Consider the following 19193-nt stretch of genomic DNA (forward strand, 5'->3'; position numbering starts at 1 on the left):
TGGATAAGGGGCTTCCTAGGACCCCATCTACTCCACTTTGAGTTCCATTGGGAAGAAAAGGCAAGATATAATAATTTTTTTTTAATTTTTTTAATAGTATTTTAGTCTGGTTCTGGAAAGTCCCTGGATGTGTTAATTAATGCCTTCAAGGTGGACTAATTTCCTGAGCAGAAGAATGAACTAGATACATATTCAGGCTGGATGATGAAGACTTTTTTCTTCTTCCAAGAAAGCTGAAGTTGGCACAAATGAGACTGCCTGAGTAGCGTGAGAGTAAAACACAGATAGTGGTTTCTTCCTGAACAACAGGACCATTCAGAAAGTGGACGTTGATATCATGAGGCAAGGCAGTGACTAATAAAATGGTTCAGCTTCACAGAGAAAACCAAACATAGTTGAGACTTTTAAAGTGATACTGAAAGCAAAGGAGGGTTTTATTGAGGGGAAATGGTGCCCAACATGGGCTCCTTCCTGTAATTGATAGACCCTTGTACACAGTGTGGAATAAATAGATTCTAAATAGGAGAAGACACTCAACTTGCACAAAATGGAATGTGAAGTTGAGGAAAAGGAGTACAAGAATGGTGTATCCATAGAAGGAAAAGAGGTGCTTTTCCTTTTGTTTTTCCCTCCCATTCTGGATTTATTTTATTCATAGATTTCTTTTTCTGTCTTTTGCAATAGCTTTTTTCTCTCTTTTTCTATAAGAACCATTTCTCTCAAGAAGTCTGTGGGTTAACTTTCATTCTGCAGTTACTTTTGAGAGAACGCCTCCTTCCATATAATCTGGCCAGTCATCTGAGGGGGCCCCTCTTGGATGTGCAACCACTGAGAGAGGCTAGGGGGATGGCGATCAGAAATAGAGCCTTCTTGGTACTGGCATCTGTCCTATAGAATTCCCTCCCCATTGGGTTGAGAACTGCTCCTTCTTTAGAAGGCTTCCAGTGAGGCCTAAAGACTTTCCTCCTTCAAAAGGTCTTCTGATACCAAAAGGGTATCTTTATGGGTATGTTATCTGGTTGCAAATTGGTGTTCGGAGGTGTTTGTTTTTTTTTTAAGTACTGACTGATGGTTTTTATAGTTGCTGCTTGCTGTTAGTTTTATTATATATTTATTTTTATGTATTTTATAGTTTGTTATATGTATTTTGATGTTTTTGTAAGGGTGCCCTTTGGGGAGAAAGACAATGTATAATTCAAATAAAAAATCTTTTTTCCTAAAGGATCTTTCTGCATCTTCACCAATCAGTCTTGAGAGATTCAAGCAAGTGTGGTAGCTATGAATTTGATTTTTTTTCCTTTTAACTTCTTGGGGATGGCTTATTATGGATTAAATTAGGGAACCCCTAATACTATCCAACTTTCCAGCTCTGGTGTGATGGTGCCAATGGGGTGTGCGTTGCGTCCTGTGGTGGGAGGGTATTTATGGAGGCCTCCACAAGGTAAGGGAACACTTGTTCTCTCCCCTAGGGGCTGCACTGCAGCTGCACCTGGGCTGGAAAGTTGAATAGGATTGGGCCCACAATCCTGTACAATATAGGATTGCTCAAGGCCAAATCTCATTCTATTCAGTGGGGTTTGTTTTCTGTGGGAAGTGTTTGGGATTGCAACCTGAAAAACTCTAGGTACAGGGTAGGGGGAGTTTAGGGAGGTTTTTGCAGAATAGTGTTATTTGGTTATGCTGTATTGCATAGCTTGATTTACATTTATATATATATTACTTCGTTGATTTTGTGTTGGTTGCTTTGTCAATTTCATTTTTATTTAGCGTCTTTCTATGCTCCATTAATTACATATGCCTTTTTATCTCTTCCCTAAGTCAATAAACCATTTGATGCTGTACAGTGTGAGCAGCTGAAGGCCACTGTTGCTAGCTACTTGGCTGAGGACACTGCTGACAGCAAGGGAGAGGCGTCCAGGGTGGAGATTGAGGACCTTGCTCAGGAGTGCAAAGAGGAGCCCAAGCAGCCTCAGAAGTGGCCAAAAGAGGAAGTTAAACCACCCAGTTTCCTCCTCCTAGGAATCACAGGCAGCCACCCTCCCAGGGCGGATAGCTTCCCTTTATTGAGTTTCTCATCAGCTGCTGGGGAATCTTTATATATAAGCTTTGGTCTCCACCCTCCCCCTGCCTGCCCTTGCCCTGGTGTAAGTGTTGTTCCCTTCACAGGCTCCACAGGGAGCCTCCTCTCCCTATCTGGTTGTCCTGCCAGCTCTGCTGCAGCTGTGTGGCCTCATCATCAGCCCGTTATCTGGCAGGAGTGGGGACCTCCGCAACCCAGGTGTCTCAAAGTGAGCCTGGGAGTGGTTGCTGCATTGGGCAGTCTGCATTAGCTAGCTGGGCTCACTCAGCAGGCCCAGCAATGACTGTGTTGTTGTTCCAGGTGGGGGTGCTGTGCCCACGCTGCCTGCCAACGGGTCCAGTCAGGCTATCGCAAAGACCACCAACTATCAGAAGCTCCGCAGGACAGTCCATGAGGAACAGAGGTGAGGACGGCCCTAGACAGATTGCATTTCAGTGACAATTTGTGTCTGTGGTCTTTTTCTACTGCTTCAGCTTACCCAGTGGGGTGTTAAAAAAAATCCAGCTTTTAGTATTACCTGTCACTTAAGTCACCTTCTAGGGTACTAGTGCTCTGTAAATCTGAACCTTCCAAGCACTCTGCTAGATAAGTTAGGCTATGAAAGAGTGAGTTGTACAAAGCCATTTATTAATAACCTATATCAATACAACTGTCTTGATTATAACCAGTTGGGTGAGTTATGATCAATATCCTTATCTTTCTTGGGAAAAGATGGCAGCTATGGAATCTGGTAAGTTACATCAGATTCAGTACTGTGAATCACCAGTGGGATTCTGTACAAACTGGAGAGGGAGGGGATTGGAAGTGTTGTTTCTTCAGTACCTTCAGGTGTAGCTCATTTTACTCACATCTCTTTCCACCATGGCTTTGCGCACAAAAAGCTGCTCTTGGCGTTTCATCAAATGGGTCCTGTTTTCAATTGGATGATCCCTGAACTTCAGAATAAGCATAAAATGATGAGTCATTCCATATTCCTGCGCAGACCAAAGCTATAAACTTTCTATAGGAATCCTTTCCCTCTGGAGCAACAGAAACCTATGGATAAATACAAGCTACAGAGCCAATCTTATACTCTTCAGTGCTGGCACTCTTCGGCTGTCATTGGCTCTGGCTCTGGCCCTGGCCATCACAAAAGTATCATAAAGCACTTCTGCTTTGGTGGACAATCAGCACTGAGGCCACTGCCACTTAATGCTGGGCCTCAGCACCAAGAAGATTATGCTGAAGTGGCCCAGCGGTTAGTAAAGCTGCCATTCGGCGGGGAGGTTTTTGGGGGCAGAGGGGGAGGGAAGGCGGAATTAGGCAGAGCAGGGGCAGGGGAGGATTGGGCTGGGAGGGGGGCAGAGATGGTTGCAGCCTCTGCCACTGTACCCCGTGCTCCCTCCCTGGCCAGGAAGCCCTACATGGGCTTCCTTGGTTGTGCGCCTACTCAACAGCGGGCACAGATCTGAGGAGACCCTTTAAAGCTGTGGTGGTGTTACACAAGGTAAGAAAGGAGCAAATGCTTCCTTCTCCTAAGGAGATTCAGGTGGCTGCCTCAATGCCCACAGGATACAGCGGCGGCCATTATGGCGCCGCTGTTCCACTGGGTGCCGAGGCAGCATAGATTGGGGTGCCCAACAGTGTTCCCACCTTGAACCAATTCTGCCTCCTGGGATTTCCTGAATACTTTATTTACTTTGATATTGTGCCATACAGCAAGAGAAAGGTTCAGGAAATTATACAGAGGATTTATTCTGGACTGAGCCAGATTGATGGGCTTTCGGTTATCCTTGAGGCTTCAGAGTTAAATTTAGGCAAAGACACAAAGCAGTGACCAGGTAACCTACTGCCCCACAGCGACCCCCCATAAAATTCTGGGAGGTTTTTACCCATGTCGGTTTCACTGGCGAGCGGGAGAGGACAGTGATGGTAATAGTGATAGGTTAGGAACCATGGAATTTATCTAATTGCTGTCTAATTGGAATTTATCTAATTGCTGTAGATGTGGGCCAGCATAGGTGGGTGGAGGATTGTCTTCTCCCACATTGGTTGGAGGTTGTATGGTGAAATTCAGAATGGGAAAAGCATAACTTGAGAATCATAGTAATGCACATTATCAAAGTGAGGAAGATTCCAAAATTAGAATTAAGAACATGTTGTTTTTTGACCCGGGACTTCAGATTACATTTTTTCATCCCATCACATAGGTACTAGTAGAAAAGTGATTCTTTGCTTTAAGCCTGTTGCTTACATTTTATCCCTTGTATTATGGGATAAGCTAAATATCTTTAGATTTATTCTCCTTTTCAGTGAAACAGTTCTAATGTCTGAGATTCTCAAGTCTGATCTTACCTCTCTCTTTCACTTCCTACTCATGCCCTCCCTCCTGTGTGAATGATCTACAGCCCTATTCACTTGTTTCCCCTGTATGCATATAGCAAATGTGTGGAGGGGGAAGCAAGAATGTGCCTGTCAATCCACCCCCCCCCCCAAAGTCCACACATTCAGTGGGATATCTGAAAGGGAAGTCTATGAAAGTATAGCTGTACCCACGTAGGCTCTCCCAGACCGAAACCATGTACATTTGACTGTACAAGGCTCCATTTTCAAGCAACCTGCTGAAGACCTAGATATCATAGGTGGAGCCAGAAGGTATGATCCCAGTTTCCCCTCCACACATTCATGGAAAGGAAATCAGTGAGCTGCCCATATGTCTGCATGTGATGACTTTGTATCAGTAAGGAAGCCAAAGCAGATCTTATTCAGCCAGGGCTCTGATTTGAGTTGCAAACAGAAATACAAATGGGGAGGGGGAATGAAGCCTCTCCCTTCCCCCAACCCAAATATTTTTTGGGGGGAGGTATGTTTTGGATAGGGTTGGGTGTGGAACTGCAAGGAACAGAGCTTACATTCAGTAACATACATTAGAGACAAGGCCTGCATGAGTGGAGATAAAACAATGGCCAAAGAAAATAGGGTGGTATCTTCTAAAGGGGAGGGGACATTTCAGACTGAAAAGTCTGCAGTGTCAGGTGTACTTAATCAGTGTGCCCAACACCTTCAGACCACATGAGGGAACACACTAATCTATAGTGGAACTTACTACTAAAAGTTTGATCCTGCAATGGTGTGCCACACCTGATGCTGGGACACTTCTTTTATGAGGTACTTCCTGTTCCTATTTCGATGCCTCTAGCACTGCTACCTGGAAACACATTTATTTTTGCACTCAGGACGTGGCATTTGATTTATTGGGAGAGAGAAATCTTGGCAAGGTTGCAGATATTCTTGAGCTCTGCCTTCTTGCCCTCTAGAGGGAAAACTCTCAAGATACTTACCCTCAAACTTTCCTTTGTGTGCTGCTCCAGAGTCTCCAGTTGCTTTGTTACAAATCCTAACGCAGAAAAGGGTAAAGGATCAAAACAAACAACTATTAATGTCATCTGCTTACTTTTTCTTAGAGTATTCCAACACCAACATTGTCAGCAAATGCAGGTGGCCCCTTTATCCTTTATTACCCTGAGAGAATCATGATTTTTATTATGTATTCCTAAACCTGCTTTTTTTCTGAAGCTATGTCTGAGAGTTGCTAAAGGCCACATGACTGCCACATTTCATGCCTGTGAAAGAGCTTTCAAAGTCCCACATCACCAATTTTAAAAGTCAAGGTCTGAAAGCTGTGTTTGGACATAGAAATTCTTATCTTCTACCACTTTCAAGTTGTCACACAGTCCAAGCCTATGCAAGTCTACTCAGAAGTAAGACCCACTCTGTTCAATGGTGCTTACTCCCAGGTAAGTATGTACAGGTGGAGCCTATTCATAAGTGTTAATTCTGTGACCTGGCGAAATTAACAAAAAATGTGTTGTGCTAAATTCCAGAGTTAAGCAAATACGCTGCAGCCTGACACTTGGGGCAGGAAGGAAACTAAGGCAGCTGTTATCAATCCCCTCTGCTCTGCTCCTTTGCCTCCCCCTTTCACAGGTGGGATGCTGAGCTTTTAAGAGTCCAGTCCTATGCATTTCTACTCAGAAGTAAGTCCCATTGTAGCCTAAATCTCATGCTTTGGTTGCTGGGAAGGCTAGTTTGCTGGGCTGTTTTGTTTCTGTAGGCTGGAGCAAGGAGAACCTGTACCATCTCAGGGGGAGGGGGAATTGGGCAAACACTCCCTGGCAAACAATCCCCTCTGTTGCTACCGCATTTGCCCCTGTGTGTGTGTGTGTGTGAGTGAGAGAGAGTGACAGAGCTCCACCTTGCTGCACTTGCTCTGGCTACAGAGGTTTTCCACTGCCCCCTTCCCCTCTTCAGCCTCTTTGCTGCCTCAGGGCTCCAGGAGTCTTACTGTTCCAGCAAGGGGAACCTCTTCCATGGCTCCAGGGCTATTTCCTTGCCTGGGCGGGGCGGAGCCTTTTTGCAGTGTTTTGGGCTGCCTTGAAACTGAGCAAGAAGCCAGCACAGGGCAAAGGAGTGTGTGACTTTCAGTTCCCCCACCCCATTCGCATTGAGGCAAATCAATCAATAAATTTTATCAATCAGATAAAAAATCCATGGATAAATAGGTTGCACCTATATATGATTGCAGCCACAGTGAAGTTACATAAGAACAGTCCCGCTGGATCAGGCCATAGGACCCATAGTCCAGCTTCCTGTATCTCACAGTGGCCCACCATTACCTTTAATGGAGGTTGTACAGGGTATACCATCAATAGTCGCCTTGCTGTTTGCCTGGACCAGGTAGCAGTCTTCTTGGTCTTCCTCCCAGCCATCTGGTGAATAGCACACTGCCTGTACTGAGATGGTGAATGTTCCTATGGTCTGCCCAGTCTCTGAGATGGTAACCAATGACTCTTCAAAAATGCAGGGCTTGAGCTCATTTGTTCCTAAGAGACAAGACCACAGAATTTTATCACATAGGGGAGACAGAAGAGGTTTTACCTGATCTCACCCAGAAGAGAAATATGCCCTCAATATTAAATATTATTGATGGTGAATGCCAAAATTAAGATTTGGTACATTCAAAATATGAGCCTTTACCACAACAGTTTATTTACATAGAAGATCATCTCGGTAGCTGGGGTAAATTCCAGTCTAAAATTCATGAGGACCAGATGTTCATACCAGAATACTTTTGGAGGTCTTATTAAACCACCTGCAGTCCAAGGATACAAGAAAAGAGGCTCCAAAGTTTGAATCCACCCAAGCTACACATACGACCCACTCACCCCCACTGGCCAGCACCAGGCCTGCAAACTGGCTCACAAAACTGAGTGATATCATTCCACTATAAATTATTTTTCCAAGCACAGCCATAATCACAGCCTTTCAAAGGCAAAGTAAGAATAGGGATTGGAAGGGAGGAGAAAATGGAAGCATTCAGTTAAGCAGGAGCATATGCCAAAAGCAACCATGGAAGATTCAAGTTTCAGGACAATTAGAAGGTGCAATTTTGGGATGGGGAATGATTAAGCACTTATCTGGGGACTGGCTTGTTAGGAAAAGAAACCTGGTTTTCCTTTAGGAGTGAAGCAGGAAACCTGATGATTTTTCCTCCAAATGAACAGATTTCTGCTCACTCTGGCCTATTCTGGAACTGAGATAAATTTTGAACTAGAGAGTACATAAACAAGATTCTTACATTTGCAAAATTCTGTATGAAACGTGTGCTCCTGGTTGTCACTCTTCCCACTCTCATATGGGACAATTCTGAGGTGAACAGCAGATGAGCCCCATGCCCTATATATACACACTCACCAATGAGTGACAGGAAGTCTACTGCTTGTTTGCTGGCAGCTGGGATTTTCTCTCTTGGTGCATCTACTGGAACTGCTTCTGATTCCTTTTTGTGTATGGAGGAGAACTGAGAACTTAAAGCCATGGAATAGTCGTCTGTGGAAGTGAACACTTTCCAAACGTCTGCAATGAGTTCTGAAAGCAGAGCAGGGATTATGCAAGTGGCAGACATGATCATTGCCCACACCATAAAATAAATGAAACTGCAAATGTATGAATTTAACACGTAACATCATTCAACCAAGCAATTCACAAAGCAATAGCTAGTTATACATGCGCACGTACACAATTAACACTATATAGGCTAGGATTTCTAACAGAGAATGTTTACCAAGCCACAATTCCCAGGATTTTTCAGGGCTTGAAAACATCACAGTTAAACAGATGTCAAATTGACATGGGTCGTATTGTAGGTAGCTCTTATGTCTTTTACCCTAAAGACACCTCTTTCCTTCCCCACACACACATAGTGATGAGCTGTTCCAGAGCCCGACACAAAACTGGGATTTTTAGAATAAGAAAACAGTCCTGGAACATTTACAGAGTTAAATCAGACTCTCACCAACACCCAAAGATGGAAACCCTCCAGAGCAGAAAGGGGGGCTGCAATGGGGGGGGCTGCCGTTCCCAACCTGTGATACGCATAGCCTTAGGGGCATGTGCCAGGACCTTCAGGGGTATGCCAGGAAAAGTTGAGTAAAGGTGGAAAAAGGTAGTTAGTGCCCCAGACTGTCTTGTAGGGACAGCAAGGCAGGAAGGAAGTCAGCTAGCTAATAAATGGCCAAATAATGGGATTAAAAAGCAGTGGAATAATTTTTAATAAATTATTCCATTGCTTTTTAATCCCTTTATTTGGCCACTTATTTACAGTTACAACATATAAATTTGTAATAAAAGCAATTATATTAATTACAAACATTTTTCTAATATGAGGGGTTCAAAGGGGTATACAAGTGAAAAAGGTTGGGTATCACTGGAGTAGTGGATTGATGACAATATCCCTCTGACATGTGCAGATGAAAGTGTCTACAGTGTTTCTCAACCAGTTGTATGGGTACCACCAGTGGCACTTGAGATGGCGTGCGGTGATGCTCGCAGGACCCTTGGACACCTCTTCCCCAGCAGTGAGACCAGGAATGCAATGCAACAAACAGCAGTAGGAGGCTCCGCTTGGCAGGCAGAGCTCCAAAGCAGGCTTTTCTGCACTCAAAAAAGCCCTCCTGCCTGCCCTGAGCCTTTTACTGGTGTTTGCTGCGTCGTATCTGGCCTCCCAACCCAGATCAAACTGGCAATGATGTCATCACCAGTTATTACCAGAGGTACTTTGAACAGGCAGACCATGTGAAGTGGTATGGCAGAAGACAAACCTTGAGAAACGCTGGTCTACACAAACGACAGCCTCCTTCTCCATGCCATGCCTCAGGTGCTACCCCAAGAGCTACCACTCCAGTTGTTTGCACTGGAGGTTGTTTACACTGGTGTTGTTTACACCCCACCCATGAGGATCCTCCACAAAAGCATGAACCTAAAAAAAAAAGGAAGCAACCCCCAACCCCCATAAGTCCCATTGCTCTTTAGTCTTACTGTGTTTTCTTTCCTTCCACAGGGAGGCTGCAGTGTATCCACAGGTTTCCACAGCAACAGCCTCTTTCCATGCCTCTTAAAGAGACAGAACTTTGGTTGAGGCAACAGTATGGAGAACCGCTCTCATCTAGATTCCTAGGAAGGAAAGAAGACAACAGGAGGCTGTCAGCTGAGAATTAAGCAGAGGTCTTGGCTTCAAAGGTTGATCAGGAGGGAAAAGGTCTACTTGTTTTGTTTCCTTTCTGCACAAGCAAGCTCAAGATCTCTCCATGAAATTCTTATAAGTCTTTCTGCTGTGACAAGAGTGGGATATCCAGGTTACAGGTCTGGAGAGGAGGACAAGCGTGGTGGCAGAACAAACCTGGCCAGATAGGTGTTCAAGCACCAAAGAGTGGGAGCAAAGCTGTGGGGCAGGGGCTAGGAGAGGGGAGTAAAGGGGGTAATTTGTACCCAGACCCAGGACAAAAAGAGGGCCCAGGAACCAATGGAGGGGGCCCAGAAATTTCCTAGAATATGACATTTTCCTGTCTACTCCTACTTGTTGCCTGTATGGGATAAGCAATACCATGAGCTTGTGGCTGCAGCTTCTGCAGTTATTGGCAAGCCATATATGCTGGACCAAGGAATGCATACATGACACTCCTTAACACAGTGTCAGATCTTGAAGGAAACTGGCCTGCTACAATAACTCCTTGGCTTGTGGATCTGCTTACCATGAATGAGTGATTAAGAGCTCAGGGACACAGCTGCTGGGCTAGAGCTACTGCAGCAGCAAATTTTGGTACATACAGGACACTTTCCATTCTAGTGTGAATCTAAATATAATGATGCTAATTTTCTATATCTAAAAGATTTTAGAGAGACTTAGGAGTGTGTTTGGTTTTCCATATTTCTGTTTCTAGCTGCCAATGCCACATGGGTGGATAGACCTGGGCTCCAGAGACTTTCTAGCTGCAAATGCCACATGGGTGGGTAGACCTGGGCTTCAAAGACTTTCCAGACTTTCCTGTCTCACTCTCCCCTCACCCCATTTTGCCTCTCCCTGTCCCCATTTTGCTCACCCATCACCATCCTGCCCTGCTCTGTTTCACCACTCCCCTTTTGCCCAAAAAGAAACTTCATACTCCCTGGTAAAATTCCTCTCAAAGGACCTGCCCTATGCCACCTAGCCTTAGGGCCTTTTCCAGGCTTACAGGGCTCTGGCACTTCCATTCAGCTGGTCCCCAACACTTTCTTAGTCCTGTCCCTCTCCTTATCATTCCCTGGCCTTGGTTGGTCATCCTTCTTTCTGGTTCTACCTACCCAACCTCATCGCCTTCTAAGCCCCTACTTCTGAGAGATGAGAAGGCTCCTGAAGACATTTGCCATGCTTTGCTTCTCCTCTGCTGTTCCAACATATGCAGATGCACTCTGCTGAATGGGCTGACAGCTTGTGCCCTGTCCCACCAATGCCTTTCCAGGACTGGGTCCTGTGTCCACTGGGCAGGCCACTCCCTGGGTCTAGTAAGACCTGATAACATTTCTGTCTATGGATTCAGCCTACTTATGCATCTTAACTTGGAGGGGTGGGGCATAGTTCAGTAGCAGTTAATCTGTACTGAATGCAGAAAATCCTGGGATCAATTCAGTGGTGTTACTGGGGGTACAGGCTACATTAGTGACCAAAATAGCTAAAATCGTGGTTATTTAGGATAATACCATCATGCTACATATATACCATTCAATGCATAATTTACAGCTGAATGCAATGAATAAAAGGTGGAGTGAAATATCCCAATTCTATTAAAAGTCATGGCCAAAAAAAGTTCAAGTTTATTAGGTTGATCAGCACATAAGCCATACACCTATTAGCCAAAACAAAAACAAAAACCCAAAAATGCAAGTGACAAAAAAGTATGTTTCCTTAATTCAAAATGGACTAATGAGACTGATTGTTTGAAGAGTCAACGAGATGTCATTATGACACAGCATGGAACCAATAGGGTGTTAGTAAGGTGACACCACAAGTGACCAAAATTGCTAAAATTGCAGTTATTAGGAATAATACCATCATGATATATACCATTTGATGGGTAATTTACAGCAGAATGCTATGAAAAAAAAACCACGTTGAAATATCTGTGTTCTTTCAAAAGGTATAGCCTAAAAATCAGCAGGGAGGAGCAATAGTACATCACCACACCCACCACCTAGCTCTGTGCCCCACACACTGCATGGGAGGAAGTGCATCATGGTGGTGATGCACTGGTCTTCTGTACCGGGTGACACAAGCCCCAGTGACGCCACTGCCCTGAAGGCCTATATGCCTTTTAAAGTGGGTTGGACAGACAGGGGTGCTGGACAGGAAGGCTGGACAGGGACTGCCTGGCTCTGATTGGTCTGTGGAACTCCTTGCCACAGGAGGTGGTGGCACCTGACAGCCTAGATGTCTTTCAAAGGTGGTTGGACAGACAGGGGTGCTGGACACAGGGGCTGGCTGGCTGGTGGACTCTCTCCCTCTCTGCCCTTGGATCTCAGGGTCTGGGGGGGGGGAGCTTTTCATGGTGTGGCACAGGTTCTGTGAGCAGGTGGACCTTCTCTGGAGCTGTGAAGCAACCTGTATGGGTCTCCCATCGTGTCTGGAGCCCAGCCCAGGTGCCATCATTTCGGGGACTGGAAGCACCTGATAGGCTGTGAAGGGTGCAGAGCCTGTGTGTCCAGCTGGATGCTGCAGGAAGGGATGCCTCTCTGGGACTACTGTCCAGTGGCACCAGCTTGCACAGGGTGGACCAGTCCTGCTTGTGGGGTGGGGGGGTGGGAGAGTGGAGGGGCCTCTTAGCTCCCTCCCTCCCTCCTGGCGGCTGCTCTGCCAGGAGGAGGAGGAGAGTCACCCAGCTGGAGGGGGTCGGGAAAGGGTCTAGGTGGGGCTGCAGCAGCGCCCTGGAGGTGGGGGAGTCAAAGGAGCGTCTCCCTTCCTGTCTGCCTGCGATGAGGGGCTGGACAGGGGTAGGTGGGGGCCCCCTCCGCCCCTCCCCCTGACGTCACAGGCGCACCCACCAGCAGGGGGCGCCCCAAGAGACTGGGTAGGTGGAGAGAAGGTAGCTCACCTGGCGAGTGCGGGGGAGGGGCCGGGGCGGGGCTGCAGCGGTGACGTCAGGAGAACCCCGTGATGCCACAGCGGAGCTAGGGGGCGGCCCTGAGCAGCCCCTCTTTGGGGGGGCAGTGCGTGTCGCGGCGGGTGTGTCTACGGCGGGACGCGGGTTGGCTTTCGCCGCCAGGTGGGCTCCCAGACGGAGCGCGCGCGGCCGCCGAGCTCCGGGACCCCGACCCGCGGACTGGCGACCCGCGGAGGAAGGGAGGAAGAAGGGGCAGCACCGAGCAGACCCTGCAGGCGGCAGCGCACTCGGGCAGGGCGAGACCTGGTCCCCGGGAGCTCAACCATCACCCCTGCAGGAGAGGCTCAGCCTCCCATCTGCCTGCAAAGTAGGCACCACGGGGGCTCCTGGGGAGGGCGTTTGGGCTGCGATGCGGTTCAGCTATTGGCAGGACGCTGTCATCCATCCTTCCCTCCATCCATCCCTCCCCAGCCATCCCTCTCCCCATTCATCCTTCCCTCCATCCATCCCCTCCCCATCCTTCCCCCCTCCCCGATCCATCCCTCTCTCTCCCGATCCATCCTTCCCTCCATCCATCCTCTCCCCATCCCTCCCCCCCCCCCCCACCCAGGGAGTGGAAGGAGGAGTAGCAGCAGTGGAGGCAAGTAGGCAGAGATGAGCATTCCCCACCAACCTGCTCCCTGAGGCGACTGTTTCAGGGAGCAGGTTGGTGGGAAATGCTTATCTCTGCCTATCTGCCTCCACTGCTGCTACTCCTCCTTCCACTGGGGGGGGGGGAGGGATGGAGGGAAGGCCTCACAGATGGGTCAGCCCTGTCCCAGGAGCCGGCTAGGGCCAGACTTCTGTCATTTTAAATCATATTTATATTGTGATGCATGAAAACAAGTATCTTAGCAGTTGCAGCAATAAGACATCCACAGTTAAATTGCAGAGTAAATAACAACTGATCAATAACAGCCACTGCAGCAAAATCAATGCCAGGCGTAACATAATCATTTTCCCCTTCTGGATGTTTGCTGGAAGACAGGGCCTTCTCTGCATTGGCATCCAACAGGGATCTCACCAGGTCACCTTGGGCACCTACTTTAAGGGGCCTAGTCGGCATGCATGCACAAAACACTCTCTTGAGCATGGAAATGCCTTGTAGTTTTCTCCATGTACCTGAATGTGAGCGAGGCCTGTGGGCCTTCAACTGAATTGAAGGCTGTTTACACAACAGCCAGTTTTAGTCCTTGAGTCGCAAGGCATATTGGGCATCTTCACTTCAGTTTTCTGGGCCAGATTTAGGGCACAATCCTAACCAGATCTGCTCAGAAGTAAGTCCTATTTTGTTCAATGGGGCTTAGGAAAGTGTGGTTAGGATTGCAGCCGTAGCTCTTTAAAACCGAGCAAGCCAGAGATGTGGCAAGCCCTAGTCCTCCCTGACTTCTGAGTCCTCTGTAGCATTCTGGTGCCCTGCTGGGGATCACCCTTTACGTTCCTGATTGTTTTCTGTTCAATACCTTGCCCTGAAGTGTTCATTGTTACATATCCCAAGCCATGTGTTTTTCCATACACCTGCCATTGTGGTCAAAGTGAGTGAATCTGTTTAGGCTGTTAGCACCTCAGATTTCAAAAGAGGCCCAGAGATTTCCTGGGATCTTACATTTGTCAGTCTCACCCAGACTCACTACCTGTTAGGGATGCTGGGGGCACTTCTGTGGGCATGGTAGCGGCTGCTGCAGCAAGCTATATGTACTGGGCTGAGGAATGCATACATGACACTCCTTAACACAGTGTCAAATTTGAGAAGAAACTGGCCTACTATAGTAGCTCTTTGCTTGTGAATGTGCTTACCAGAAGGAGTGTATAGGAGCTCAGGGACACAGCTGCAGAACCACAACTGCTGCAGAAGCAAGTTTTGGTAAGCACAGGATGCTTTCCATTCTAGTGTGAGCCAAAATACAATGATGCTAATTTTTTTTGCAATGATTTTATATATTAAAATTTTTTTAGAGAGACACAGGAGTGTGTTTGGTTTTCCATATTACTGTTTCAAGCTGCTGATGCCACGCTGGGCAGATAGACCTGGGCTCTGCATCGGGAAGTCCAGTAGACCTGGACTTCAAAGACTATTCCAGCTGTCGCCACCCTCCCCATTTTGCCCTCCCCACCTTTGGGAAGGGGCCCAAAAGAAACTTTGTACCCCCTGATAAAATTCCTCTCAAAGCCCTGCTGTGGGAGCAGTTTTGGTGTGCTTTGTCTCCTTTTGAAAAACACTGTTGGCTGAGTGCTCCAGGATTTCAAATAAAAAATTTGAAAGGGAAGCCCACAACATAGTGTTGGCAGGAAGTGGACAATGAAGAGAGAGAGTGCGACTAATCTCTAACTGTATTGGAGGGAATGTGCAATGGGAAACCGGATACATGCAGCCACGTTCCATAATGCAATCTCATTAGCAATATCAGGGAGAAGTATCAAATATTCTAAGGCACAAAATATGGCATTTTGGGGAAATACAATATCTGTGCAGCAGAACTCACATGAAAAGATCATAGAAGGTTCTAAGTAGGAAAACAACTTATTCTAGTAGTTATGAACAAGATAGTTCTGTCCTGCAGCTGGAAACTCTCATTAAAAAAAATACTCAAATACTCTTTCATATTTGGATACCACACATCCACTAATTTTTTCACTACATTGTACAACTATAGCCTCCCCTCCAATATAGTATTCAGGATGTCAAAGTTCTACATTATATATGTAACCAGGAAATGTATGTATTAGCCATTTTGGTACAGCTAGAGAATATTGTCAGAATCACATAGATAATTTATATGGACAACTGTTACTTATAAATTATTATAACTATAGTTGGCAGATATAGTAGAAAGAGGATGAAGATGTCCTGAAAACATGGAAGGGGAATATCTCCCTCCAAATTATGTACATCCTTTCTCATATCTAACTACCCACTTGTCTAATTTCTTAAGTGTCAATCTATATTTATCTAATCATATATCTATCATATATTCTTGCTTCTCTCTGTCTTTTAATATTTATGCTTTGTTCATTAAAGCCCAAAGCAAATTTCTAAGTGCAATCATTTCAAAACTATTATGTGCCATTCTCTCATCTCTGGGCTAGATTGAATTACCAACATGGTGAGTGAAACACGCACCAGGGGCTCTTGGGCAAATGAAAAAGAAGAACCTTAAGTAAAACTGTAGCTAAATGGTTGACCTAACCTCTGCCCCATCAAGCTATGTGCTATCCACCAAGGTTAAGGAGGAGACAGGAGCAGAATTAATAGGAGGAGGGCTGTTCGGCCCAACAGAATAATAATCAGGGAGGACAGAAAGAGTCCTCCCACAGCTGGGATTGTAGAGGTCAGTGACTACACCAGAGGCCAGGAAGAATATGGGTCACTGCAGGATTGAAGAATTATTGGCTTGGAGTCTGTGTAATCAAGAGAGTGTTGCAGGAATTGAGTGGATGAGTCATGTGGTTTCCAGAAATTACATTTTGGATATATGTAAAATTAACTGTATATATCCAAATGTTCAAAATAAAAATATAGATAGGTAGATACAGATATATGCCCACACCACTTAAGACACAGTATGTATTATAGGCAGCTTTAGGGTACAAAGTTCTGCCCTTCAGAACTGTACTATTCCTTGTGGATGCCATACAGGCTCCAAAACCATCTTTATTACAACGATGTTGCCATAGTAACAAATGGGCTTCCCACAGGGGAAGAATACAAAATAGATTATACCAATAATAATACAAAATGGATTCAAACAAGATGAAGCTAAAACATGGGATGGGAGCCAGTAGCAAAGGTCAGGCTGGAAGGGTTTCTTCTGAGAAGCATAAGATCTTGCCCGTGTTACTTAGGGAAGGAAACCATTGATGGAACCTAAGTCTTTTTTTCCACTGTAGCTTGGTTGTTTGCAGTGGTGCTTCACTGCTGGGATATCAGTAAAATGCAGCACACAGGCAAACTCCACCCTCTCAGTGAGCCTAGACCAAATGTCAGTATTTGGTTTCCAGGAAACAAGTACATAAGAACATAAGAACATAAGAACAGCCCCACTGGATCAGGCCATAGGCCCATCTAGTCCAGCTTCCTGTATCTCACAGCGGCCCACCAAATGCCCCAGGGAGCACACCAGATAACAAGAGACCTCATCCTGGTGCTCTCCCCTACATCTGGCATTCTGACTTAACCCATTCCTAAAATCAGGAGGTTGCGCATACACATCATGGCTTGTACCCCATAATGGATTTTTCCTCCAGAAACTCGTCCAATCCCCTTTTAAAGGTGTCTAGGCTAGACGCCAGCACCACATCCTGTGGCAAGGAGTTCCACAGACCGACCACGCGCTGAGTAAAGAAATATTTTCTTTTGTCTGTCCTAACCCGCCCAACACTCAATTTTAGTGGATGTCCCCTGGTTCTGGTATTATGTGAGAGTGTAAAGAGCATCTCCCTATCCACTCTGTCCATCCCCTGCATAATTTTGTATGTCTCAATCATGTCCCCCCTCAAGCGTCTCTTTTCTAGGCTGAAGAGGCCCAAACGCCGTAGCCTTTCCTCATAAGGAAGGTGCCCCAGCCCCGTAATCATCTTAGTCGCTCTCTTTTGCACCTTTTCCATTTCCACTATGTCTTTTTTGAGATGCGGCGACCAGAACTGGACACAATACTCCAGGTGTGGCCTTACCATCGATTTGTACAACGGCATTATAATACTAACCGTTTTGTTCTCAATACCCTTCCTAATGATCCCAAGCATAGAATTGGCCTTCTTCACTGCCGCCGCACATTGGGTCGACACTTTCATCGACCTGTCCACCACCACCCCAAGATCTCTCTCCTGATCTGTCACAGACAGCTCAGAACCCATCAGCCTATATCTAAAGTTTTGATTTTTTGCCCCAATGTGCATGACTTTACACTTACTGACATTGAAGCGCATCTGCCATTTTGCTGCCCATTCTGCCAGTCTGGAGAGATCCTTCTGGAGCTCCTCACAATCACTTCTGGTCTTTACCACTCGGAAAAGTTTGGTGTCGTCTGCAAACTTAGCCACCTCACTGCTCAACCCTGTCTCCAGGTCATTTATGAAGAGGTTGAAAAGCACCGGTCCCAGGACAGATCCTTGGGGCACACCGCTTTTCACCTCTCTCCATTGTGAAAATTGCCCATTGACACCCACTCTTTGCTTCCTGGCCTCCAACCAGTTCTCAATCCACGAGAGGACCTGTCCTCTAATTCCCTGACTGTGGAGTTTTTTCAGTAGCCTTTGGTGAGGGACCGTGTCAAACGCCTTCTGAAAGTCCAGATATATAATGTCCACAGGTTCTCCTGCATCCACATGCCTGTTGACCTTTTCAAAGAATTCTATAAGGTTTGTGAGGCAAGACTTACCCTTACAGAAGCCATGCTGACTCTCCCTCAGCAAGGCCTGTTCGTCTATGTGTTTTGAGATCCTATCTTTGATGAGGCATTCCACCATCTTACCCGGTATGGATGTTAGGCTGACCGGCCTATAGTTTCCCGGGTCCCCCCTCTTTCCCTTTTTAAAAATAGGCGTGACATTTGCTATCCTCCAATCTTCTGGCACTGTGGCCGTTTTGAGGGACAAATTGCATACCTTAGTCAAGAGATCTGCAACTTCATTCTTCAATTCCTTAATAACCCTTGGGTGTATGCCATCAGGGCCCGGTGACTTATTGATCTTTAATTTATCAATGAGGTCTGAAACATCTTCTCTTTTAACCTCTATCTGACTTAACTCCTCGGTTAGGAGGGGCCGTTCGGGTAGCGGTATCTGCCCGAGGTCTTCTGCCGTGAAGACAGATGCAAAGAACTCATTTAATTTCTCTGCCATCTCTAAGTCTCCTTTTATCTCCCCTTTCTCTCCCTCACCATCCAGAGGGCCAACCGCTTCTCTGGCGGGTTTCCTGCTTCTAACATATTTGAAGAAGCTTTTATTATTCCCCTTAATGTTGCTGGCCATGCGTTCCTCATAGTCTCGCTTGGCCTCCCCTATCACCTTCTTACATTTCTTTTGCCACAGTTTATGTTCCTTTTTATTCTCTTCATTAGGGCAAGACTTCCATTTACGGAAGGAAGCTTCCTTGCCCTTCACAGCCTCTCTAACTTGGCTGGTTAGCCATGCGGGCACTCTCCTGGATTTAGTGGAACCCTTCTTTCTTTGCGGTATACACCTCTGCTGGGCCTCTATTACTGTTGTTTTAAGCAGCCTCCATGCACTCTGGAGAGACTGGACTCTTTTTACCCTCCCTTTCAACCTCCTTCTAACCAGCCTCCTCATTTGAGGGAAGTCCACCCATCGGAAGTCAAGGGTTTTTGTTAGAGATTTGCCTGGTATTCTTCCCCCAGCGTGCACGTCAAAACGGATCGCAGCATGATCACTGTTCCCCAATGGCTCAGTAACGTTTACATCTCTAACCAGGCCCTGCGTACCGCACAAAATTAAATCCAGAGTCACCTGTCCTCTGGTGGGCTCCGTGACTAGCTGATCTAAGCCACAGTCATTTAGCACGTCAAGAAATCCGGTTTCCTTATCGTGACCAGAACACAAATTGACCCAGTCAATATGAGGATAATTGAAGTCCCCCATGATTACAACCCTGTCCCTCCTTGTCA

The 19193-nt window shown here is 46.3% G+C and overlaps 1 protein-coding gene across 1 annotated transcript in view; it reads right to left on the bottom strand.

Moving 5' to 3' along the window:
* The window catches only part of CATIP (ciliogenesis associated TTC17 interacting protein), a 33356-nt gene that overhangs the window by 4866 nt on the left and 9297 nt on the right, over nucleotides 1-19193 (bottom strand). Inside the window, exons 2-5 of the mRNA XM_066621294.1 lie at nucleotides 7814-7987; nucleotides 6736-6942; nucleotides 5401-5456; nucleotides 2929-3015 (exon numbers count right to left, since the gene is read on the bottom strand). Coding sequence (XP_066477391.1) covers nucleotides 2929-3015; nucleotides 5401-5456; nucleotides 6736-6942; nucleotides 7814-7987 — 524 coding nt within the window. The remainder of the gene's footprint in view (nucleotides 1-2928; nucleotides 3016-5400; nucleotides 5457-6735; nucleotides 6943-7813; nucleotides 7988-19193) is intronic.

This window comes from Tiliqua scincoides, chromosome 1, assembly GCF_035046505.1.
Source record: "Tiliqua scincoides isolate rTilSci1 chromosome 1, rTilSci1.hap2, whole genome shotgun sequence".
NCBI lineage: Eukaryota > Metazoa > Chordata > Lepidosauria > Squamata > Scincidae > Tiliqua > Tiliqua scincoides.